The sequence below is a fragment of the Podarcis gaigeae genome (assembly GCF_964106915.1).
Source record: "Podarcis gaigeae genome assembly, chromosome: 15".
NCBI lineage: Eukaryota > Metazoa > Chordata > Lepidosauria > Squamata > Lacertidae > Podarcis > Podarcis gaigeae.
Genome location: NC_139692.1, coordinates 24164672 through 24191603, shown reverse-complemented (window position 1 = coordinate 24191603; position 26932 = coordinate 24164672). Strand labels below are relative to the sequence as shown.

Here is a 26932-nt window from a genome sequence, read left to right as displayed (position 1 = left end):
CCATACTTGCCTCGATGAAAGTTAAATAAATGGGGCAAGTGGCCACCTTACAATATTCTGAGTGTGTGTGCTCAAAGCCGAGTGTGAGCCTGAGAGTTCAAAAACTGGAGAGGGTGAGGAAAGGTGGAAAGCAAGCAGAGGATATGATAGAGAAAGGAACTGGAGGTTCAACACATGCCCAAGAAAGCAAACCCTAAGAAGACCTTAAACAAGGAATATTCCTAGGCTCCCAAGCAGAGATCGACATCAGGATAAAAATTTCCTCTCTCCAGCATCTGATGACAGCTCCCCAGAGAGACTAGAGTTCAAAAAAGGGAGTGGAGACTTAGAGGAAGAAAAGATAATGAATTTCATTTCCTATTCCACCATCATACATTTCCTTTGACCTAAAAGTGAATCTCTTTCCTACTGCCCCTTTAAGTCCCAACTTCTGGCCTGTTTTAGTATTTTCTAAAATTAGTGTCACAGCAAACTCTAGCTGGCTTTGACCGTGAACCTACAACCCAAGGAAGGTTTAAAACTCTGATTCTGAAGGCTGTGATTACAGAGTGTCGGCAGTTCCTGTGCAACCAATTAAGAACACCTACCAAGAGAAAGAGAGGGAAGTAGAAATACAATACATTTTGCTGGTCTCGCCAAAAAACACACAAAGGAGGAGTCACATGTGCCACTTTCACAGTTTTGTCCTCTCCCCCCCCCTCGTCCTCCCCTGTCTTTTGTGCCAAGGCTGCAGTTTGGAGTTGTAATAAATCAACCACAAAGAGCCAGAAACATATGAATCCAAATTTGTCCTCATATTGCATTTTCTTTCTTATCCTCCCTGTTCCTTCTTCAGCCGGGAACGAAGACCACCTAAAAGTTTGATTTGGAACCAAGGCAAGATGAACAACTGATTAACATCTGACAGCAGAGATGAGGCGGCAGCTGAAGTGAATGTCTAGGCTGACTAAAGGCCCCAAAGGCTAAAAATAAAGGGAAACTCCTCCATAACTTTCCCTTGCAAAGTATATGAAAAGCAGGGAGTGTGTTCCCCCCTACCTGAAAAAGCAACACCTGTGCCAGGAATCTATGTGCCAGGTGCTCCATTACTGCAAAGACTGAAAAGCTTGGAGGATTCTGACCAAAGCTGAACAAACGCACAAGCAATAGGTTCAGGGAAAGTGAACAGAAGACAACATGCAACAGAAAAAGAGCCTTAGGATTTATAGGTTCTGGTCCAAGGAGAAGGTGCATAGATGCACTGTGCCTTCAGCAGCTCCATGGCATGCAGAAATCTATCAGGAAATATGTTTTCATCACAAGGCTGCCTGAAGCGTGATGGTGTACCTAGCAGCAGGAAGTGTACAGGAAAAGAAAAGTAAGTTAAGTACTGGTGCCCGAGGCTCCCTATGGACCAACTGACTGTAGGTGAGGAGCACAGAATTTGTGAGGACCAAAGCAGCCAGATCAATTAGGAGAATGGTAGTGTAGAATAAAGAATTTCAACTTGCACGATACATGCAGAAGCGGGGTTCACTCAGCGGCATTTCTGCTCCTACAATCTGGTGCCACAGATCTCTCCTAACTGCAGTAGATGCATTAGCAGGACAGAATGAGGAACCTAGGTTCTTCATTCTGCTAGGTCAGGCCAATGGTCCATCCAGGCAATTAAACAAAAGTTTTCCTTTTGTGGCCTGTGCTCCTACACATCAACAAAACTATTAAGACAGACAAATCCTCCATCCTATTTTGCTTTGTTTTTTAATTACTTTGACGACGTCTTTCCTTTCACAGAGTCAGATATGTCATGGGCTGACTGAGATCAAGTGACTGTATGTGACAAAGGTTGCAGCTGCCAGATCGTCCCACCTCCTTTCCAGGTCACTCTTTCAGCATACAATGACGTCAGCCAAGCTGCAGTTCCAACACAACCACACATCCACTTTATACCATACCTGGCTGCAGTCCACATCCCTAATGTACACACACACACACACACACACACACACACACATGTTTGTGTCACACATGTACAGAACCAGTTGTTTCCATTATCAGACAGCATTAGTAGCCGCTTGCCACAGACAACTCCTTGAAAATCTCTGTTCTTTTCACAGGACAAAATGAGTTTGCACCATGTTTCAGATTTATCCTGGGTACCTTCAAAAATTACATGTCTCAGAATATAATCAGTAAAACAACATCAAACTTTGTGTTACATGAAATACATTCAACAAACACACAAGACGTAACTGGCTGCGCATTCACATAAACAATACTCTTCTATATATTCTTATCACAATATCAAATGTTTATCTTGCACATAAACAACACATAAAGTTCACATGTGTAACAGAAACTAGCAGTCATTTGGACAGCCGATTAAGTCTTGTGTGTTTGTCAGAATATAACCAGGCGTGATGTTGCTATATTTGCACAGTTAACAATATTTCACAGGCACTTGACATCTATACAATGGTTTCAGTCTGCAGCTGCTCCCCCGCCTCTTTTAGCTAGGGTTGACATTTTCAGATTTATGCTAAAAAAAATATATACCGAAACAACCCCCACAATGATAATTGTCTTTGCATGGGTAACTGACTTTGTACAATGAATACAAGGACATTTCATTACTGAAAGAAGAATGGGCACAGGAGAGATGCAGAATTTCCGGGGAAATCTGAAGTCGTGGGGTGGGGTGAGGAACCAGTATTTTTAATGGGGGGGCATGGAAATTTCAAGAAACTTTGAAATACATGCAATATTTACTTTCTTATCAAAGCTACACTCCTTTACTACTTTGAGAACATGAAATGCATTGTACATAACTTAGCACAGTGCTTCCCAAACCTCCCCCCTCCCCCCCATGGACCATTTAAAAACTGCTGAGGGTTTTGGTGGGCGACTTCATGATTTTTCTGCCTGCTGTAGCAATAGTAGTTTCCAATGCTAGACGCTGTGTGATTTTTAATCCTATCTTTACAGACACACCGCAGACCACCAAAACGAAGCTCACAAACTACCATTAACCTGCCCTGGTTTGGCAGATTGAAATTTTACTCTTTTTATCTTCTATGAAATTTAAAAGTGTAAAGTTGCATATTCCCATATTCCCTGGGACTCAGCCTCGCTAAACTTGATTGGGACTTACTTCTGAGCAGACATGCATAGGATTGCATTGCAAATGCCTTAAATTTGTTCAAGCAGTAATTACAACTATAGCTTTTGCTAGAGACGAAGCTGGGAGCATACCTAAGCATATCTCAGCTTTTGCCATTGGGAAATTAGAATGAAGTAAAAGATGGAAATAAACCCATACACAGTAAGGAAAAGGAAGGCTTTATTATCTGGACTTGGAAAGTGTGCTCCAAATTCAAATCATTCCACAACTAGTTCCACATGCTCAAGGAGGCTTTGGGTTTCCTGAACAGGAGCTGCCACCGCCACCGCCACCCTCCTGGTCTCACGCGGCCAATTTCTGCAGTCTCTCAAACCTAGCAGTAGGCACCACTGAGTTCTATGGGTCTCACTCCAGCAGACATACAGAGAATTGCTCTGGGAGTGGAAATTTAAAAGCTGTTTTTGCTACAGCATATTAAAAAGCAGAAATAAATAGACACCTCCAAACCCTTGGACATACCTAAAGTAGTTATTTGCATGCAGAATACCATGCAGCAGTAAAAGAAATTTGTATCGAAAGGAAAAGTGTCAAGAAACTTCAACTGGTCCAAAATATGCCAGATGGTTATAACTAGAGCCCTGTTTGATTTGCATTGGCTACCTTTTCATTTTCGGTCTCAATTAAGGTGCTGGTTCTTACCTTTAAAATCCCAAATGCCTTTGGACCAGGGTATCTTAAAGGCCTCCTTCTCCTCCCACCCAATGCACTGCTTAGGACTCTCCATCGATAGGAAGGCACAAGCAACAAGACTCTTTTGGTTGTGCAGCTGACACGAGTCATCATTACACACATTCTTTTGCACCATTTCCCTGGAAATAAGCCTCCACTGAACTCACTGGGACTTGCTTTTGAGTCAACATGCAAAGAACTGGGACTTCCTGAATACACAGCATCCACTCTTGAGCCATGGGCCTTCCCTGCACTGAATAATAATAATCATAATAATTTATTATTTGTATCCCATCCATCTGGCTGGGCTTCCCCAGCCACTCTGGGCGGCTTCCAACAAAGATTAAAAATACATTAAAATGTCACACATTAAAAACTTCTCTGAACAGGGCTGCCTTCAGATGTCTTCTAAATGTCAGATAGTTGTTTATCTCTTGACATCTGGTGGGAGGGTGTTCCACAGGGTGGGTGCCACTACCAAAAAGGCCCTCTGCCTGGTTCCCTGTAGCTTTGCTTCTCAAATCGAGGGAACTGCCAGAAGGCCCTGGAGCTGGACCTCAGTGTCTGGGCTGAATGATGGAAGTGGAGACGCTCCTTCAGGTATACTGGGCTGAGGCCATTTACGGCTTTAAAGATCAACACCAACACTTTGAATTGTGCTCGGAAACGTACTGGGAGCCAATGTAGGTCTTTCAAGACCGGTGTTATGTGATCTCGGCGGCCGCCCCCAGTCACCAGTCTAGCTGCCACATTCTGGATTAGTTGTAGTTTCCGGGTCACCTTCAAAGGTAGCCCCACGTAGAGCATATTGCAGTAGTCCAAGCGGGAGATAACCAGAGCATGCACCACTCTGGCGAGACAGTCAGCTAGGGTCTCAGCCTGCATACCAGATGGAGCTGGTAGACAGCTGCCCTGGATACAGAATTGACCTGTGCCTCCATGGACAGCTCTGAGTCCAAAATGACTCCCAGGATGCGCACCTGGTCCTTCAGGGGCACAGTTAGCCCATTCAGGACCAGGGAGTCCCCCACACCTGCCCGCACCCTGTCCCCCAAGAACAGTACTTCTGTCTTGTCAGGATTCAACCTCAATCCATTAGCCGCCATCCAGCCTCCAACCGCCTCCAGGCACTCACACAGGACCTTCACTGCCTTCACTGGTTACGATTTAAAAGAGAGGTAGAGCTGGGTATTGTCATTTTCTCCAGCAACTTACCCGTCGTCACGCATTCGGGGGCTCAGGAATCGGGATGGGTCATCATCATGACTGCTCTGCTGGCTGCTCTGTTGGCTGCTGGAGAAACAAGCACTATATGAGGCACACGTATTGTGGATTATTATAAAATTTATCACCCACCTTTCAGCAGCAGGCTCCAGAGTGGGTTACAACAACTTTAAATACAGAATTTCAAAACAGCTGAAGTGTATTATGCTCACAAGAATAGGGTGTGGCCTGAAAACACACATCTCAGTAAGCAAGTGGGTTTTGCAATGGGACTGATGATCTCAGTCAAAAGTAAAATTATTCTAGAGAGATTAAGCTTATAAAAAATACACGTAAATAACTTTTTTCATTAAGTCAATCCAATTTCTATTCTAATAACCAATAAGAAATAAATCTGCATAACTCTTGTTTTTATTTTTTTAAAAAATGTCTAACCTAGTTGATAAGAGCTTTAGAAGGAATAAGGACCATCAACTGCAAAAGGGATGGGCAATTTCCAGCATCCCATCCCATTCTGTCTTCAGTGTGCTTTCTGAAATCTTTTATTAGAATCCTCATATGCCTGTGATGTATTTTTACAAAGAAATCCCAGCCCCCGAGCTTGCAGAGATATGCCTGACATTTCATTTTAGGGCAGTATGTTTGTAAGTAATCACAAGGCCAATGAGAAATAATGAAATTGGCGGAAGAGAAGGCTCAAATATTCTGCTCCCAAAATGTCCTTGAACTCCAGGATTTTAAATAGCACCAGATGAATTTTATTGGACTGGGTTGGGTTTCAGTTCCGAACTGTTAATTTCAGTTTTGTTATCCGAGTCCCAAAATAAGCTTGAAATCAGTGCTTGGCTCCAGAAGAAATACTGAAATAATGGCCAATGCCATCATGAAGCCAATCCTGTAAAATGACCCTTACCAGGATTTACTCCACTGGTCCACCCAAATTAGTTTCATTCCAATGATAACAACTCTGTACTCTGTTCATGAATGACAGAGCATCATTCACTAGCTCCTCAGCTCTGAGGTACAGTACTTGTCTGGTTCATATGCAACAGTAAACTAAAATATATCTCAGCGACAATGAACAAGCATGCAGCTGAAAATAACAGCTGGTTCACACCTCCCTAGGTCATACTGCTACCAAACTACACAGTTACATATGAACCTGGGCTTGTGGTTTCCCTTGTTGCCAGCAAAGCAAGAGCTGTCATCAAGGTTTTCGTTCTTGGTTTACTACACATGGTTTTCTCGGGGAGGTAAACCACATGCCTGGGTTTGCATGTAATACTAAGTCAAACCATGGTTTAGATCCAGGTTTTGGGAGTGACAACAGGACCAAGGGAGAGGTGAAACAGCTGATATATTGAGAGCCTGTGTGGTGGAGTGGTTAGAGCATGGGTAGGCAAACTAAGGCCCGGGGGCTGGATCCGGCCCAATTGCCTTCTAAATCCGGCCCGCGGATGGTCCAGGAATCAGTGTGCTTTTACATGAGTAGAATGTGTCCTTTTATTTAAAAGACATCTCTGGGTTATTTGTGGGGAATAGGAATTTGTTCATTTCCCCCCTCAAAATATAGTCTGGCCCCCCACAAGGTCTGAGGGACAGTGGACCAGCCCCCTGCTGGAAAAGTTTGCTGACCCCTGGGTTAGAGTGTCAGACTAGGACCTGGGAGACCAGGGTTCGAATTCCCACTCAGCCATGTGAAGCTCACTGGGGGTGCCCTGGGGTAGTTACTGCCTCTTAGTCTAACCTACCTCTCAGGGCTGTTATGGCTATTAAATGACGAGGAGAGGAACTGTGCACACCGCTATGAGCTCCTTAGAGAAGATGGTGGGAAACAAATGCCATATAAAAATTCTACCTGGGTACATGCATGGTTGTTTGTCTCTTGCTCTGGCATGGTTTGAGCTCAGTGTTAGGTGCAAATGAAGCCAGTAGCTGAAACCCCAAACCAGATGTACCAAGATCTCTAGGATCTGTTCAACACATTCACGTCTACCACTGCATGCACTTATCCTTCAGCAATATTTCATTGTGATCACAAAGCAAAAGTGAGCATAGACTGGTAGTGGCCCCAGTGCTTCTGCACTCAGAAGCAATTTCCTGGTTGAATAATAAACAATGTTTTAAAGTACAATTTGGCAATGGCACGGCATTTCTCTTGCTGACACCTTACTCAGGCTACCTCCTAGTTCCAGAACAAACATTTCTGAAGTGACAGGCCAAAAAAGGCATCAACCCTGTGTTAAACAATCACTGTTTTCTGCATATCACTTTGTCCCACATCCATCACTGTCCGTAAGACATAGGCACCGTGTGACTGGACACCATCCAAAGAGATGGAAAACTTACAGCTTGGTCATTATTCTTGCTATTACAGTGGTACCTCGGGTTACATACACTTCAGGTTACATACGCTTCAGGTTACAGACTCTGCTAACCCAGAAATATTACCTCGGGTTAAGAACTTTGCTTCAGGATGAGAACAGAAATCGTGCTCCGGAGGCACAGCGGCAGCAGGAGGCCCCATTAGCTAAAGTGGTGCTTCAGGTTAAGAACAGTTTCAGGTTAAGAACAGACCTCCAGAACGAATTAAGTACTTAACCCGAGGTGCCACTGTAGTCTCATTAAATGCATTTATATCCCACCTTGAATCCAAGGACCTCAAGGCAGCATACATAGATCTTCCCGCTCACGACATTTTATCATCACAGCAATCCTGTGAGATAGGCTAAGTTGAGAGATTGTGAATTGCCACAAGTGAGCTTCATGACTAGGCGTGGATTTGAACCCAGGTCTCACTGAACTTAAGTCTAGCAACCCAACAACAAAACCCTTTTCTCTTCTCTTTTCTTAAAATTGCTCTATACAGGGGTTTGTTTGTTTTTTGCAAAATGTATCAAAGCAACGAACAATAATTTAAAACAACAGAACCACACAAGAAATATACAGCATAAATAACAAAAAGTAAGTGAGCTAAGGATCAAGTTTAAGTGGGTGATATTTTTGTTGGAGAATTATAGCCTCTGACCACAAGATGTCATACTTTGCTTTCCAGCTGCTGAAATCTTGTGCGGAACCTTCACTGGAGGCAAAAGGAAAATGGTTTGAAGTTCCCGCTGTTCCTGTTTCACACAGTATTGCTCTCGGGACCAGCTGGCCAACACTGCTCATTTCCTACTATATATATATATATTTCCTACAAGCACTATATTTAGTTTCCAGCTAGAATGTCTGAGGTACATAAAAACTCCCAGCTATCTTTGAATTTCTAGTACAATATCTTTCTAACCACTAGTCTTAGGCTGGGGTTTGGGCCAGATAACACCTGGGGTCCATTCCAGTGCTACAATTCTATGACCACTCTCTTCAACATGTACATCCCATCTTGCCTCCTTTCTTTGCAAATCACCTCCTCAGGGTGGCTGGCTGATATCTTGAACAGGAACACACCTCACTGGGTGTAAAGAGTGATGCGCCACAACATTTACCGTAGTTGCACACTGCACCTGTAGTGTGCCAGTTCTTTGCAAAAGTACTTAAACTTTGCCCAGTTTGCACAGTCGGCGTGCAAGCCAACATCAGGAATGAATTGCTCAATTTGCGACCTCAAAAATACAGCAGGGCCTTCAATATCCCAAGAAGTCTACACCGAGGAAAAGCATGGGTGAGACAGAAGGGGTGATAAGCACATCTGTGACAGAAAAAACAAGAGTGTCACATGGAGCTCCTGATTTTGAGGAACGAAGCCTCTATCAACCATCATTCCTCAGCAAAAGAGCTACCCAAAAGTCAACAAGGCAGGGCCGGCACAAGACAATTTGGCACCTGAAGCAAACCACAAAATGCCACTCCCTGCTCCAGTCAGGGAAGAAGGTGTGAGTGAAGTTCTACATCAAGAATGGGGGGAGGATAAAGATGTACACTGGGAACAAGGGTGGGAGATCAGCAGTGCCTCCTATTTGCCAAGAGGCAGTTGTAGAGGCAGCATGGTGGGGGCCAGGGGCCTCTTACCCATAGAGGCTAGTGGCGTGGGGCACCGGGGCGCCATGTTCTGGAGGGTGCCAGGGAAGAGGTGGAGGCTGAACATGGCGCCTGTTGGCATCAGCTCGCCGCCCTCGCCCACCTCCGCCATGCCACACCGAAGCAGCATGCCGTGCCCGGGGCCTCCGTCTGCTACGGCCACCATGGCACAAAGCGGCCAGCTGAGCCAGGAGGTGCCGCGTTCAGCCTCTGCCTCTTCCCTGCCAAAGGAGCCACCCTCCAGCTGCTGCCTGCCTCCTCCAGCAACGCCATCCTCCCTAAAAAACTCTGGTAAACGGGGATGGGCGCCAGAGGGAGCTTTGAACCACAGCACCAGATATGCTTAGGACAGCCCTGGTGGGGAAGCAGATCTGTCCTCCAAGAAGCATGCCAAAGCTGTTGCTGCAACTGCTACAGTGGGGGCAATACATTCCTTGGGAGCCTAATCTGCTTCCTCTGCAGATCCTGCTGCCTGAGGCAGTTGCCTCACCTTGCCTCATGGGTGGGCCTGCCCCATAACAAGGTCTTTTGTGTACATGTTCTTCTTTATTTCTTAACTCCCCACTTCCAAGGGTTTAAATCTTGACACCAAATATCAATCAACAACCAAAGTTCCCTGTATCTTCTCCAGAGATAAATATACAGATCATGTGTCAGGGGGATTCAAACATCAAGCAGCGCTCAAGAACACACATTCTGCATCTTGAAACTAACTGTGCTTTCATCTAATTCCCTTTGTTTCTATGCAAAAAGAGGGTCTCAGAAACAGACAGGCTATATTCCTTTGTATCAACAAAACAATGTACCGTACTTTGTTAATGGGATTTTGGGTCAGCGAATAGAAGCCCTACAAAGTACTAGTTAAGGTCTTGCAAATGAGGGTCTGTGCTTTCTCTTTCCATTTTGTGTTAACTAAATTTTAAATATGGAACATCCTTCACTCCCAATCTCAGTGGTCAGCTGAAAGCCAAATATAAGGATCTCAGATATGTTCTGATGCAGGAATACTCCAGAAAAAAAAATGTAGAAGAGTTGGACACAAGCATTATCCTACCATTTAAAATCTCAATTCCGGGCAGCAACAGAAGGAACACACGAAAATGGGTCTGAAAACCAAAGTCCTGAGACTACCTCCCAGTCTTAGGCAGAGTGGGTGGGGGAGCTGTCTTTCCACCCTCCAGATAAGGTCAAAGTTTTGTCTCTTGCAACCTACTCTACTGATAATGAGATTCCTCATTTCCTGACTGTGTCCTCCTTCACCCTTCTAGTGAATAGATAAATGAGTTTGCAGTGAGTCGTGGAGGAAATTTAAGAGGAACAGTAACACATCAACATATAGAGAACCAGTGTGGTGTCCTGGTTAGAGTGTTAGGACCTGGGAGACCAGGGTTCAAATCCCCCATGAAACTCACTTTAGACCAGTCACTACCTCTCTCAGCATAACCTACCTCACAGGGTTATTATGGGGATTAATGAGGATAAGGAGTACCATGTACGCTCCTTAGAGAAAAAGATTAAATATAAATGCAACAACAACAGCAGCAGCAGCAGCAGCAGCAACAACACATATTGAAGAACAGACTTCACCAACTGAGTGTCCTCTATCGGCCCCTGCCAGCAAGTTGGCAAAGGCTGTTCTGAAGAATACACCTGCTAATGCCTGCATTACAACAACATGCAGACAATCGCAGGCAGACAAAGGAAGGCATCCCAACTTCACGCAATGCACAGACACCATGCCACAGAGTTATATTTCTTTATATTTCTCCCATCCAACACCATCTTTTGTATCTTAAAAGGAAGATAGAACACAGGATTTCCTAAATTGCTAAAATGCTAAGGCTACATTTACTTGAGAGGAGGGGTCAGAAAATTCTGACAGAAACAGGAGCAGAAAATAGGAAGAATACGTGAACACCAGATGTCCAGAAAGAAAATCAATCCAGTCAATATGATTGGTATTCACTGTCATCGTTATTGCTTTGAGCTGGCAAACAATATGTAATTGGTTATGGTTTCCTCTAGCCCCGACCATGTCTGCATTGTGTCTCTTTTGCATTGAAATGAATGAGCTGGAGTAACATAATGGCAAGGTGATTTACATAATTAATTATGCAAATTATGTCATTTTGCTTCAGCAGACAGTGAGACAAATAACATAGCTTTTGGCAGGAGATGAAGGGCAGTGGAACAGAAACAGTGCTCTGCATGCGACCAATATTGGGCAGAATGGAAAACAATGCCTTCTTGCATCCCTACTTGAGAAAAAGTCTCCTTGAAGACAGTGGGACTCACTTCTGGGTAGGCTTGCAGAGGACTGTACTGCACAGATTAATCTAGTTTATATACCGCTTAATATAACAAAATCTCTCAGAGATTTGTGTCAATTGCAATCATAAAATCACAAGCAAAAAGGAAATATGCAATATCAAAATGAACTTTAAAAATCCATTAAAATTAGGTTTGTTGAATAAAAAGTGTCCAGCAAAACATGGAAACAGAAAAATACAGGCAGTGTATCAGATAATTAAAAGCAAGGGAAAGCCTGATGGAAAAAGTAAGTTTTCAGTAAGTGTTTGAAGCCCACCACAGTGGGTGCCCACCAAATTGCATGAGGAAAGATGTTCCTGATAATCAGTCCCACTACACAGAAGGCTGATTTTCATGATAACCCAAGATGACAACCCATCAACCACAGTGAAGCCAGCAAGGACTTTTCTGAAGAACGTAGGAAACCTGAGTTTCAGGTTGTTTAGAACTTCATAAGTCAGTAACAAAATATTCAACATGGTTCTGAAACTAACATGCAGACAGTGTCATTGTTTTAGCACAGGTGAAATATGAGTATAGCTAGACACCCCACTCACTAGCTGTAGCTTCCTGACCAAACACAAGGGTAGCTTCACACACAGTGCATTTTATAGCAGTCTAACCGCAAGGTTACCAATGCATGGACTGCAGTAATCAAACTATGCCTAACCAGCAAAGGACACAAATGCACTATCAACTGATGCTGGTAACAGGCACCCCAAGCAACCAAGATGTATCCAGCAGCACCTGCTCCTTCAAAGGGTTGCAACCCCATCTGGAACAGATAAATGTTTCAATTTCTGGACCTGGGAACCACTTGCCAGCAAGGTGTCCATCTTGTTGGGATTCAGACTCAAGTTTATTAACTTTCGCACAGCCCATAACTGCACCCAGGCAAATAATGATCTGTAGAATTCCTGCTTTATGTCATTCTCTGAAGAGCCACAATGACCCGAAGCAGAACTGATATGATTCGAAGGTGCAGGCTGTAAAGAGCTTCCAATCAATAGGAGTCTTACCTTATTACTCCAGAGCTCAGTGCCATGAATGTCATGCAACCTAATATCTTGGGGACCAGAAGTCCAGCAGAGGCTTAGACTCTACCCAATGGGCTCATGATTTGCTTCCTAATTCAAGCTTAGTTTGGTAACAAGTTGATCCAACATCTCTCTACCTGGGCACAAGCCAAATGCAATTCACCTTCTGCACATTTTAAGAGACTCCCAAGTTGCAGAGAGTGTAAATAAAAATTAACCAACTCAATTTAACGATTAAACCTTCCAAACATCAACTTCTTTCTCGGTCTTGAGTTGGTGACAGTCAAGGATCATGCACATGGCAAAGGTCTCACAGCAGACTGGGTGAAAGGCTGCTAAATAAATCTTGCATATAAGTAAGATCTGCACGGGAGACTCTTTCGTCCTGCATGATGTACACTTGATTGACAGCTATTTCCTTGAGGATCGTTTCAAAAATAGGCCAGAAAGAAGACTCAAGGCACAATCACCTGTGGGCAGAAGGACAACAAAGAGGGAGCCAGTTTAGCTTCTCTAGGAAGGGAGTTCCAAAGTCTGTGAATCGTGGTTTACAGAGCCTTAGGAAAAATGAAGATTATGTAAAAGAGTATGCATTCTTTCAAGTGTTTGGTAAAACTATGTTTTTATTGGCAGTATAAGGCTTTTAATGCATCCAGATTTCTTCAACCAAGCTAGTTGTTTTTTTTTACATCCCTACTTCAGTGGTAAATGGTTGGTATCCAGTATAGACCCAATGAAATGAATGGAACTGAGTAATTTATTCAGTATGAGTATAACTTACTGGATATCACCCAGTAATTCTAGAGAATGATAGCTTCCCAGTACTGGAATATATAGACCAATAGGCTCATACATCACCTGCTTCTTTTGCACACAAATTCCATCTCCTGGCCGGGAAATGAGAAAAGATGAGATGATGACTGCAGTTTCTATACTGCAATTCAGTTACAGATGCACAAAATGTTAATTCACATGAGATGAAAAATTTCACCCATATTCCAGGGGAGTTTTTGAGGCTGGAAATCTGTGGATAATACTATTGTGTGACATTTGCTATAAAATTACTTTTTCTACAGGCCCGGGGCCAGCTGACTTTGACAGGAGAGGGGGGGGGGGAAATAGAATTATGTGTGTTATGTGTCCACGGCTGCAGATCACCAATGCAAGCATCTCTCACTACAGCCACATTCACAGCATACATTTAAAGCACTAGGGTACCACTTTAAACAGTCATGGATCTTGGGGGCTGCAGCTTGCTAAGGGTACTAGGGGTAGTTAAGAGACCCCTCCCTTCCCAGTGCTGCAATTCCCAGAGTGGTTCAACAACCATTCCCTCTTCCCAGAAAACTCTGGGTGCAGAGCAGGACCAGCAAGGCTTGTGATCCAGAGGGGCATGGACTGGACAGAGTCCCAAGGGCCAGATAGGGAGATCTGGAGGGCCACATTCAGCACCCTGGCCTAATGTTCCCTACCCCTGTGCTAAATAGATGCATGTTTCATGGAAGACAACAAAAACAACCTTGGGCTTAACTGCAAGCCTTGGGTTACTTTTAAGAAAGTCCCGAAAACAAAAACAATTTGAATTATTAAATTACATTTGCTGTGATCTCAGCCTGACAGTTTAAAGCTGTTAAATAATGAAGCAGCTTCATTGTCTGCAGCGCTTAGAACTATTGCCACCTTTGGGGCATCTTCCTTGGAGTTTAATCCATTTGCCTTCATAAATAAATCAAACTCTTGCATAAAACCTTCCTTTCATTAGCACCCTGTCATCATTCAGAGTCAATACTGAATTTCTAGATGCTTTCAGTCTCTCCACCTTTCAAATTATTTGAGCTTGTTTTGTTTTTATGAAGCTGGGATAGCTCAGTCAGTAGACAGGAGACTCTTAACTTCAGGGTTGTGGGTTCAAGTACCACGCTAGGCAAAAGAGTCCCACATTGCAGGGGGTTGGACTAGATTGCCCTCATGGTTCCTTCCAACTCTACAATTCTATGCTCACTATGAGGCACCATGCTATTTATTTATTTTTTTACAAGCACTACCTCTGTGAAGACAGGTACTCTGTAAACACGCTTTGTGAGTTACAGGTTAAATATCTCAGTCTCACCTCAGCTGACTCAGTGTGCAGCAGCTGTGAAAAAGGCAAACTCTAGGCTAAGGATCATTAGAAAAAGAAAACTGCCAATATCAAAATATATGGGGCAACCATATTCGGAATACAGTGTACAGTTCTGGCTGCCTCACCTCCAAAAGGATGTTGTAGAGCTGGAAAAGGTTCAGAAAAGGGCAGCCAAAATGAGGAAAAGTCACAGCATTTGGAAATTTTTAGTTTAGTGAGCAAGAGACAGCATGACAGAAGTTCACAAAATTATGTGCGGCATGGAGAAAGTGGATAGAAGAAAGTTTTTCTCCCTCTCTCATAATATTAGAACTCGTGCACATCCAACGAAGCTGAATGTTGGAGGATGCAGGACAGATAAAAGTACTTGCAACAAACAGCTGCGGTCCTAGAGAAGTAAGTACAGTTGAATTCATTTGGACTTCTCAGAAAATACGTTTAGGCTTGGGCTGCAAGAATGATCAAAGAACAAATGGGGAGTGAGGGGAAAGCCGTTCACTCAAACGCTAAAGGATAATGAAATGCAGGGCTGGGTTTGAAATAGTCTTGCAGCAGGTTAGCTGTGGCACCTCCAAGGCACCTTCACGAAGTCCACAGGTGTGCAAGGAAAAGCATCCTCCTTAGCACAGAACTTCCTTTCCTGCCTGCCATTTCTTGCCCCCACCTCCAAAGTCTGAAGCAGCTGCAGAAGCACTGGCGGACGAAGGTTGGGGTGCAGGGGCGGTCACCCCAGGTGCCATCCGGGAGGGTGACATCGCGACCACCCCTGCCCCCGGGATGCTCAGTGCTCGCCGCACATCCCTGGGACGCTCAGTGGTCACTGCGCACCCCCAGACGCTCGATGCTCGCCACACATGCCCCAGGACACGTGCCACTTGCCACACACACCCACACACCCTGCTGCATGCCCCAACCCCTGGGGCAGCGCACCAGGCCCCCAGAACGCATGCCAGCCATGCCCCCGGATCTATGCCACTCCCTGTGCCAGAGCAGGCAGCTTCGCCACTGTGCAGAAGCATACGTCTCCTAAATGGATGGCAACAAATCAGTATCAGATTTGCTGAACAACGAAAAAGATACTGTCGTGTTCAGTGACTCATATTTGTTCACTGCTCTAAAGCAATGTAGGAGGCAACCTGAAGATGGCACTGGAACACCTGATAGGAAGGAAAGTAGCAGAGATTGAATTAATGTTGTCACCTGAATTTCAAAGACCAGTGTTGCCTCCTTTTCAAATGAGTCTGGTGCCAGTTAAAGCTGCTAAGGGGCAAGGAGAGAGGTTAAGGATCTGATTCAAATGTCAGACAACCCAGAGTCTGGTGCCAATTTACAGCTCTAAATTAGATTAACTAAGGGTATCTTCTTCTGCTATGTTCGTACACAGGTTTGATAGACATGGGGGGGGGGAATAAAATGGTCTCTGTACATCTGATTACAGGAAATGCAATCTGCTATCCCAGCTCTGCCTTTGACCTATGTTGACTTCAATGAATTTGGGCTACACTCAGTCTCTAACAATTCCACTCGGGGATAAAACCAGTACCTTCAAGTATTTCACTGACTGAAACATTCAACATGCCGTAAGTTTAAAAGCTTGCTCATGATCCTGTGACATTTTGGCTGGGCGTGATAAAGTTATTAACATACTTTGGCTTTTTTTGTTTCGTTTTTCTAATGGGCCAGCATGGCTAAGTACAGTTTTTATTAAACACACAACTACACCGTCAACAATGTGCCAAGAGTATAAGAGTCTGTGAAAACAACACAGAAATACGAAATTAATTGGCTTGTGATACACTGCTCATACTCATCCATTGTTAAGTGTCAGAACTGATTGGGGAGAAGACCTACCTCATGCAGTAAGAAGTCATTAGTTCTGCATAGATATGACTGACACACCAGCACTGCCAACTCTAATAGTCGATTCAGCTAGTGAAACTTCATCTACAACTGAATGTTTTTTTGTTTTGGTTTTTTTAAAATCACTTTCTGAATTTCTACTTGGCACTCAGACATACTAGCAGGAAAACAAGCTGACATATCTAAGTAAGGTTGCCAAGTTGCAACCTGGAGGGCAAACATGGCTCTTTAATAACTCCTCAGCAGTGAAAGATGAGATAGCTGCAGCTTTCCCTCAGATTCTAGCATAGGGTCCTGCAATCTCTGATGCACAGAACATTGCATAGCCCACCAACCATGAGTGATGGCTCGTCAGGTGCTTGAAAGACACACCCAGTCCATTTTCTTCCATCCCCAGGCAGCAAAAACAGGAGTCTTGCCATGTTCTTGCTAAGTTGCTGTTCATGGAGAGCTGTTTAGCTTGGTGGTTCCTAAACTGCATAAACCTTTTCTAAAGGAACAGCTCCCAGTAACAGGGAAGGGAGCACAATCTCACTATTAAATGTTGGCTAACATAGTCATTTTAAGCCACAGTTGTAGCACAGGTCAGATTTACAACAGCTTCTCGACTTCTCAATTTCATCTCTCATTGCAGAGGAGTTGATATATAACAGAGATCCGTGGCAACTGATCCATTAGAACAGTTTATAAAGCTGAGAGATGAAATTATGAAGTTGAGAAATGGAAAATGTTGTCTGTGATCTCAGTCCTCACACCCTTTAGTTAGTGACTGCTCAGTGACGGGCCATGCATCCAACTCATGTGACAACTGGGGGCAGGAGTTTTATGGAGGTTCATAACATGAAGTACAGTAACTCATTAGCTGACCTTGAATTCATCAGTACAGTTAGTTTACTTTGTGACCTCCTCATGGCTAGAGCAGCTCAGACTGAGACAGAAATCTCAGCTCTTGTCAAATAGCCCATACTTCAGATCAACCTCAAAGAACATCCTCAGCATAGCCCACACTTGCTTTTTAAGTCACTTAAATATTTCCTTTTACTAAAAGCTAGATTTGCTCATTACTTTGTTTGCTCTTTTATAGCTTAGTCTGCCTGAGAAAAAAGTACAAGAAGTCCACGTACAATCATTAATCATGATCAAAACGTCTGCAACATCAATCCAGGTCCTCACAGATTTCTTACATCCTATGCAACCTTCTTCTAATGAGCAACCACTATCTCCTTTCCCCAAGATTTCAATCAGGGGGCTGGGAATTCTGAGCAGAAAATGTGACAGTGTCAAGAAGCCCCCTTCTGCCCCACACTCCCCATAGGTTTTTCGACTGTGGCTTCTGCAGCTGCATTTCGTAAAAGCCTCAGAGGAACTGCAAGCCACTCACATATAGCTTGGTCTTCATTTTCTGCAGAACTGAGAGCATCAAAGAACCAAATCTTCTTTGCTCATCTTCCCAAGCCAGAGACAGAGGTCACTGTGGGAACAAGAAATGAAACTCTTGTTGCTCCACTGCCACTGTCATGTGGCTATTGACTTTAAAATGTCATTATCCAGAGCTGCCAATTCATCTACTTCATTAGCATCCCCCGACATGTCGTGATGCCAAAAAAGAATCAATTGGTTTTCATTTGGCACATTCAGGCTTCTGGAAGTGGGAGGTAGCTGCGTGTCAAGGTTTCCTAATGCATTTAATGATAGGATATAAAAACACAAAGACATGTCCTTTAAGGTGTTCAGATCACCAATGTTTGCTTCAGAAGGTTTCTCATTGATTATTCACAATGGTGCCCTGGCCTGTTCTAAAACTAATTTACATTTCTAAAAATGTATGTTAACTTCCTGCTAAATTATTTGTCTTGATTGTTTTGTGTGTTATATTGTGATGTCCATTGGCCATAAGATTTCAAAATCTGATTGGCTGTTCTAAATCTCATGGATTTCACTTCTGCCTTCTGACAATATAAAAAAGGTAAAGGACACCTGACAGTTAAGTCCCGTCGTGGACGACTCTGGGATTGCGGCGCTCATCTCACTTTACTGGCTGAGGGAGCCAACGTTTGTCCGCAGACAGTTTTTCTGGGTCATGTGGCCAGCATGACTAAGCCGCTTCTGGCGAAACCAGAGCAGCACACGGAAACGCCATTTACCTTCCCGCCGGAGCAGTACCTATTTATCTACTTGCACTTTGATGTGCTTTCAAGCTGCTAGGTTGGCAGGAGCAGGGACCGAGCAACGGGTGCTCACCCCATCACAGGGATTCAAATTGATGACCTTCTGATCAGCAAACCCAAGAGGCTCAGTGGTTTAGACCACAGAGCCACCCGCGTCCCTTCTGACAATATAGCAGCCATTTAAATTTCCCAGCAGTAAATAATGTACTTGCAGGTTCAAGTGTACCAACAGCTTTGTCTGGAAATGCAGAGTCTCATCCCAACAATAGCTCCAAACAGCTACCCTCCTCAAAGAGAAAACTGGAGAGCACTATCCAGTCATCCTGTACTGGGGAGGAGCTGGTGAATGCTGGGGAAAGATTCTTCCTGTTTGTCACCACCCAACTATAGCCAAAAGGAGAGAACTCTAGCCTTAGGTTACCAGACGTCCCCCTTTCCTGGGGACAGTCCCCAGATTCACAAATCAGTCCCCTGACCAAATCCATCTATTTAGTAGGAAGTTGAAAAGTGTCCCCAGATTCATTGGGAAAAAAATCTGGTAACCTTACTCTACCCAAAAGGAAAGAAAGGAGACAGACCAGTAACAGAACCTCAGCAACTATTGGTCAGAATGTGTCATGTGGTCTTCCTTGGCTCTATAAAAGTTTCCAGATCACAGGCTCATAAGAGAGAGGTAAATTAACTTTTTTTTTAAGTCACAAAAACATGGTATGGAAAATACTACATCTTGTGTGCTGTTTTCCTTAAACAGCTGTTTTATTTTTCCCCCTATGGGATGTCACCTTTACCTCACTTCAGCTCTCCAGTTGCCTTGACTACCATCACCACTCACTTGACAGAAGCTGGTCAGTATATTATTTATAAAGGCAAATTTGGTGAAGATGGGTAAGAAAATGACTTGATGATTCATTTCCTATAGTGACCCATTTCCTGTTCCTACAGAACTGAATGCCCAGGAAGTGCTATAAAAAGCATGTTTGTGAACCACCCTGAGGTCTTCGGATGAAGGGCAGTATACAAATGTAATGTAATAAATAGAAGAAATAAATTAATAATATAAAGAAATATTTTAACATCAGAACTACACAATTGAATAAATGATGGAATGATGGACAAAGCATTGCTGCAAAAATTCTGAAATCCCATCACCAGTGCAGCTAAGTGTTCAAGGAATTCCAACTGCCAGCCAGCAATGGGAGACTAAGGGGCACCATTGCACCTGCTGTATTCTCCTCTGATGAATGGTGTCAGTACTTAGCCCTGAAAATCTGTCACACTCAAACTTCTGTTAGTTTTTCATGACATACACTCCCCCAAATGGTCTGTCTGGTGCCCCGTGGCAAGAGTTGAGGAAACTACAATGAAGAATACACCTGGAGATGCAAGTGGTTTGTGCACCAGCCCAGGAGACCAGCGCTGTTAAGTTTACCATAATTAACTAACCCCGTGTTAGAGAGGCTTGGTTAATTTTCCTACACAAGGAGGGAATGCCTCTTCTTAAGATGGTATCTGCTATGAGCTATGCATGAGTGATAAAAAAAACAAAGTGCATAACTTTCTTGAAAACTGTTTTCTTCCTATGCAAAATTATGAAGATTTAACCAATTGCTAACTTAAGACTCCTTTAACTCATGAAATCGGGCATGTCCACAAGCTATTTCCGATGTGCTCCTGTTGACTACAGAGATAATACTCTGCAGCCAGACCAACAGTCTCTGGGGTTTCTTCCTTCTCCATCCCTGAGAACTCCTGTTATCCTCTTCCCATTTCTGAAGGTTGCAACCTCTACAGAAGAGATCATTGTTGGACAGAGAAGGAATTTCATGCGAAAAGCCAAATGTATTTTCCATGGCAACAACAGGATGGATTTGGAATCTGCAATATAGGAAGAGCCAAGTTGTCATGCTGGTCTTGGTATGTTAATACTCCTAATCCATGTACTAGCCTTTTTCCAAACGCCATTTCAAAAATGTTGTTGGGCACTGTGGTGAACAACGACTTGAGCAGTTGTTAATCAGCGCACAGCGATTTGCACAGCTCCACACTCTCAGACACTTGTGGTTGTGTAGAGGCAGGGGACCACTGGAGATGTGATGCGGTTGACAGGCAAAAGACCTTGATTGCATTCATCTTCCCCATTCCCCTAACTGTTCATTTCTGCATTGTAGCTGAGATTTCACATAATGTAAAAGCCACTTCTAGCAATATAGCAGACAAGGCTGCATACACACAGCCATTCATTCCGTTTTCCTGACTTTTCCCTAACATGATTTTTAAGCTTCCGCACAATGCAAAAGCCACTTACAGAACTACAATGAAATTATACTGGAATAAAGCACAAGTTTAGCACTTATTTTAATACTATTTGTAAATGTATCTTTTGGTTGAAGCAAACAACATGGAAATGAGGACTAAATTTGCACCATATTCTGGTATAGTTCCAGAAAATGCTTTTTTTGTCACTTAAAAACTCAAATGTAATGCAGATATTAACAGGTAGGGAAATGTTGGGGAAATGAAATCAACTGCCATGTGAAAGCAGCTGTTGCCTTCATTCCCTGCTTTGAGGGTAACTGAAAACATCTGGCTAGCCGCTGTTGGAGAGAACACTTGACTTGCTGGCCCTTTGGTTTGATCCAGTAAGACAATGTTTGTGTGCATTTCTAATTTTCTAATATTTATTAAGATGTTATAAACTACTCTTCATCAAATATATTGCATCCTCTCCTGCCATAAATATACTTCCACACTTCATGCATTGTTGTGTTTCACTTTACAACCATTTCCACCCTTTATCAGTCACTCAAGGTATTTGGAGTACCAAGTTGTCTTTTGTATCTGATAGAATGTTTATTCTTACAGCTGATGCAAGGGCATAAGAATCTCCACTTTGTTTATTTTTAAAAGCTGCTAGTTCTGATGGTTAGAGAAAAGTGGCTGATGCAAAACAATTATACAAGGGCAGCGGGGGGAATTAAAGTCAATTGAGTAACATGGGATTAATTGATCAACTATTTAATTACAAATTGTGGAATTTGATTTGGAATTTAATAGCAGCTATCAAGGGATGCTGTGTTGTCTTCATTAAGCATCCTCAGATATTGCCTAGTTATGGATACTGTGGTATTTTAATGTTAATTAAGTGATAAAGCAAGATGATTAATCAACAAAGGACAGATCGTTACTGACAGTTTCGTTACAGCAGAAAAAGGAATTTGCTTTTCAGACAAGGCATCTCTTGAAGGCTGTGATCCTACACATAATTCTTTGGAATTAAATCTGATTTCAATAGATAGGATTTACTTCCAAGTAAACATAATGAGTTTCAAACTGTTTGATCATCAGCTTTCACTAGCTACGGGTACTTTTAATAATTACTTGCCAAATTGTGAAAAATAAGAGGAATTGAGGTAAACTCATATATTTAATACAAGACATGGGTGGCACTGTTGTCTAAACTATGGCTTGCCAATCGGAAGGTTGGCGGTTCGAATCCCTGCGACGGAGTGAGCTCCCATTGCTCAGTCCCAGCTCCTGCCAACCTAGCAGTTCAAAAGCATGTCAAAGTGCAAGTAGATAAATAGGTACTGCTCCAGCGGGAAGGTAAACAGCATTTCTGTACACTGGTCTGGTTCACCAGAAGTGGCTTAGTCATGCTGGCCACATGACCCAGAAAAACTGTCTGCAGACAAACATCAGCTCCCTCGGCCAGTAAAGCGAGATGAGCGCCGCAACCCCAGAGTTGTCCATGACTGGACTTAACTGTCAGGGGTCCTTTACCTTTTACCATATATTTAATCCAGAAATGTCTCAGAGACTTATGCTATGCAGAACTCTCAGGGTCCTCTAATGATTACATGCTTGCATTAGAAATTTCCAGTCCAAGGAACAAAGGCCTATATGAACCATCATCCACAGATGCAGCTACCAGTTACTTGAAGATGTGATCTGTGGGCAGGTGACCCTAATCTGGTAGAGATGTGTCATTGTGGTCGATTTCCCCCTTTTGATATCTGAATCACACACACACATGGCTATGGGTTAAATATGAGGGTATCAGCATCATGGTGAAAGCAAGCCCATCATTAGCCCATCTAAGCACTACAACGAATCCCCGATTTGTAAACTGCTCCACGTGTTTTGTTTAGCGTTCCGTTGCTGTCTGAGATAAAGGACTAAGAAAACCATGCCCAACAAGTATCAAATCTGCATGCCACTTCAACTAGTTTAGCCAGTAGAGGGAGACATCGTGGAACATGGGCCACGTCATATAACAGAAAGGCCCATGTCCCAAGTTCTTGAAGGATTCTTCTTCATAGATGGAAAGGTGGGAAGGGAAGAAGGGAAAGGAGGCAACATACCTGCTCTCACTGCATTCCTTCTTCTCCCTTACATTCAACCACTTGCGGAGAAGGAAGCGCTTGCGCCGTGGAGAGGCACTGGGCGTGGAACAGTTAGACCAAGGGGTGTCCTCATCGCTGGAAGGGGTGATTTCAATGGAGGGGAGCTGTAGGAACTCCTTGCTGGAGGGCGCAGTCTCTAGGCTCGGATCCTGGACATTCCTTGCGCGCCGCATCCTGAACCGCCTTCGGCGCAGGGTCGGCGTGGACGAACTGGACCAGGCGTGGCCGCACTCTGCCACCTGCTGCTTCGGGACTTGCAGTGCCGGGAGCTGGAGGGTCTCTGTCATCTTTGCAGCTGGCATCAGGTGCCCGTATCAGTTCTCCTCCCTCATTTACTCTTGACACTCTCTCCTTCTCTCTCTCTCCCACCCCACTCAATGCAAACAACACTGAAGACTTAAAATGCGCCTTTCTCCCTCCTTACCGGGCTTGGCATCCTCCCTCCCTCTCCAGTAGGAAATCTCATGTTCCTCAGGTGGTTTCATTTAACAGGAGCCCGGAGGGAGCCAGCTCGCTGCAAGTTGCTCTTGACTTCCTAACCCAAGTCTTTCAACTCCCGAGAGCAACTTTGTCCCGCATGCTCAGTCAGCCTCCTTCAGAGCTGCAGCAGCCGGTTTAGCATCGGTGGGCAGGCACACATGGAAGCCGAGCTGGCACCAACCAGCTTCCCTCCGCTCTGCTCTGCTCTGGCTTCCAGCGGTCCTTGCTTGGCTCTCCTTTTGCTCAGTGGCTGAAGGATTCTCCTCCGGAGCTGGGCTGACAAAACTCTCCGCTGTGTGCACTCTGGAGTGACCAGGTGGGAAGCTGTGAGGAGGTCAGAGAAAAGAGAAAGAGAAAGAGAGAGCGGGGGAGGAAGGAAGGGAGGAAGGAAGGAAGCAGTGATATATGATAAAACTGGCAAAGGAGGAGAAGAGGTGGGAGGGGGGATTTGTCTTCCCCCCCTGTTGCTGATACGCTCAGGCAGCTGCTGCCGCTGCAAGTGTAACCATACTCTTAACCTCAAGGGACAAGGGCTCTGTTACCAAATGTGCTGCTCTGATCAGCCACACTGCGGCACATGACAGAGGAGGAATGAAAACAAACCTTTCCTACCAGGCGGTTGGCTGCTCTCTCCCTCCATCTCCCCCTTTCAGGCCAGATGTCCCACCCTGCCGAAGGAGGGGAAAGTTGGTGACCTCCAGCGTAGGCCTTCAGCTGTTGCTAAATAGTGTGTGTGTGTGTGTGTGTGTGTGTGTGTGTGTGTGTGTGCCTTGTTTGAAGTCAAGGGAGGTAGGAGAAGGGGGGCAGGCAAAAGCCAAGGAGAAGCTAACAGGCTGCAGTGCTAAATGGCTTTTGTTTTTGAAATTTGAAGCAACCTAAAGGGAAAAAGCAAAAGCAAAGTCTGCAATAAAACTCCTAGGAATCTGGAGGAAAGCCAGAGATGAACTGGGAAATTCCTGGATGAGATCTGCATACGGTAAAAGTGGCCGAGTTTTGTCTAACACAAAATTAATTAAAGACAAATTTGGAGGTCCTTGAGGGGCAAAATGTCCAAGGGACTGCAGGGGAGGCAAAAGAGTTTCAGTGAGCCTGGGGGCCATTATTGCGTACGTACACATCACATATTCCTGCAGAAGTGTCCAAATAATGTGAATGTGAAAGACAGAAAGAGAGATTTCAGGGTGAAGGGCTGCTTCCAAAATGACATGCTATGGTGACAGCATTTCAGAAAGACTGGCAGATGACATGCAAAGACATCTAAGCACATAAGACGGGACAGTGGGAAACACCACGACAAAAGCCCTAGATACTATAAAGCAGTGCAAAAGAGAAATGGATCTCTTCCAAGCATAACTTCAGATGGTAGTGAAAGAAACAAATACAAAGATGCTGGAAAACTCAAGAGATCCACAGCCACAGTTCTCCTTTGATAGCTGCAGCCTAGTTTAGTTGTAGTCCATCACAGATCTGCTAGCATAGATGAAACTCTTTCTCAGACAAATACATTATTCTGTCATTCAATGGAAGGCAAGTGCGTAAGGAGATAATATTTGCATTCTCAGACTCCCTTTGTGACTGGGTTGACTCCAGTAAGGGGAAAGAGAGTAGTATGCATTATCTTAGTGATTCACAAAAATTCAGTTGAGCAATTTCCTCCTTGTAAGGAGCTGTGAGTAATTTTAAGCCATCAAACCTAACCCTTGTGGGGCCCAGACACACGCTGCCTAGCAGCTGATGCACTCTTGCTCCTTGCAGATGCTGTTTTCGCTTTCCTAATTGCTTCTCTGTGGTCAGTGGCCACCTGTGTCACTTGCTCCTGTCCAATGTTTATTTGTGGAATGCTCATTATGACGAACAGAACAGGGCATCTGAGCATCAAGTCAGGAGTTTGTAAGGAGGCCTCCTGGAGAGCCAAATGTCGAAAACAATAGAACTAGATGCATTTCACAAGCAGGTAGGAACTCCTAAGGAATCCAGCCTTGCAGAAAAGTCAACAAAAGGAACAAGACATGACAGTGTACGCTGAACAAACAGATCTGCAGAGGTTGGAGGTGGATTTGGTCCTCCAAGAGCACGTCAAAACAGTACGGTGGTACCTCCAGTTACGAACTTAATTCGTTCTGGAGGTCCGTTTGTAACCCGAAACTGTTCTGAACATGACGAGCGCTTTCGCTAATGGCGCTTCCCGCTGCTGTCACGCCACCGGCGCGTGACTTTCGCTCGCATCCTGGGGCAAAGTTTGCAACAAGGGGAGTCTACGTCCGGGTTAGCGGAGTGCGTAACCCGAAGCATTCGTAAGGAGGGCAGTACGTAACACGAGGTTCCACTGTAGCTTCCATCATGGGTGTTTGAATGCAGTCCAAAAAGAAATGGAGGGGAAAGGAGGTATTGTGCAGAAATTACTAACTAGTGGGGTATTTTTATACTGCAAGCACAGTTTGGGTCTGTGCCCCTCAAATCGAGCTGTGCCCCAGCTTCTCATTTGCATACTGGGTTTTGTATGACACTCACCACTTGCAAGTGACTCCTAGCCACAATGGCTTTGCTCTGTGTCTGTGGCAGGAGGCAGTAATGCTTGCAGGTCCTGCTAGTGGGTTTTCCCCAAGCATCTGGTTGGCCACAGTGAGAACAGAATGCTGGACTAGATGGACCTGTTCCAACAGGCTCTTCTTACAGTATGTTCTTAAGTGTCAAAAGTACAAGAAAGAAGTTGTGGTTTTGAGAGAATGCTAGGAGTTCTTGTGAAAAATCGCTAAGTTCTTTATGGAACACCCACTTCCCAGGTTCCTTGGTTGGGAGCTGGGAGAGTGAAATGGCTCTGAAACATATCTAGACCCATATTCAGGGTACAGCCTTAGAAATAAGCAGTGAATCACAGCAACCCAAAATTTGCTGCAATCATTGGACGGGTGGGTGCATAACAAAAGTATTGTGCTGTTTTATAGTGAATATGTAATCTTTTTATTTTATCATTTCGATGAAAAGATGGTTTGAGGACTTCTAGCAAGCTGAAAAACAGGGTATCAATGAAAAATGAAATGAAAGAATAAATTAATAGGCATGTCTCCCCTGCCCCCAAGTGGATTCTTCCATTTCTTGCTTTGATTCTTATTCCCAAAACAGTACAAGGTGTTCTTGCTACTAGAAGTTTTCTAAGCAGATTTTGTCATTACTAGGCAACGCTTACTTATGCCATAACATTCGGTGTCACTTTTTAATTTTGGATAGAGGACACTGGACACCTGTCTGATGCTCTTTGAAATCCAGGAGCTGTGTAACAAGAGAGACAGTACAACCTTCCTCATGATAAGGCGTGAAAAATACCAGTGACAAGCGCTGAGGGAGGGCAGAGAGTTCTTGCTTTTTAAGGGGGAAAAGACTGGTGCTACTGCAAAGATTAGTAATTTATTTATTCTTTAAAGTATAAAGCTAAAGCAAAGTCTTGCTTGCAAGCCCTGGTCCCACAGAGCAGGGCACAC

The 26932-nt window shown here is 44.1% G+C and overlaps 1 protein-coding gene across 5 annotated transcripts in view; it reads right to left on the bottom strand.

The window, feature by feature from the left end:
• GRAMD1B (GRAM domain containing 1B) overlaps nt 1-26932 on the bottom strand; it is a 212365-nt gene that overhangs the window by 118006 nt on the left and 67427 nt on the right. The window contains exons 1-2 of one of the 5 annotated variants that reach the window (XM_083713956.1): nt 22932-23598; nt 5045-5122 (exon numbers count right to left, since the gene is read on the bottom strand). In XM_083713956.1, coding sequence (XP_083570082.1) covers nt 5045-5122; nt 22932-23275 — 422 coding nt within the window. In that variant the 5' untranslated portion in view covers nt 23276-23598. Of the gene's footprint in view, nt 1-5044; nt 5123-6911; nt 7051-22931; nt 23599-26932 lie in introns of those variants that run through there. The other 4 variants (XM_083713960.1, XM_083713959.1, XM_083713962.1 and 1 more) reach the window with 4 other exon arrangements.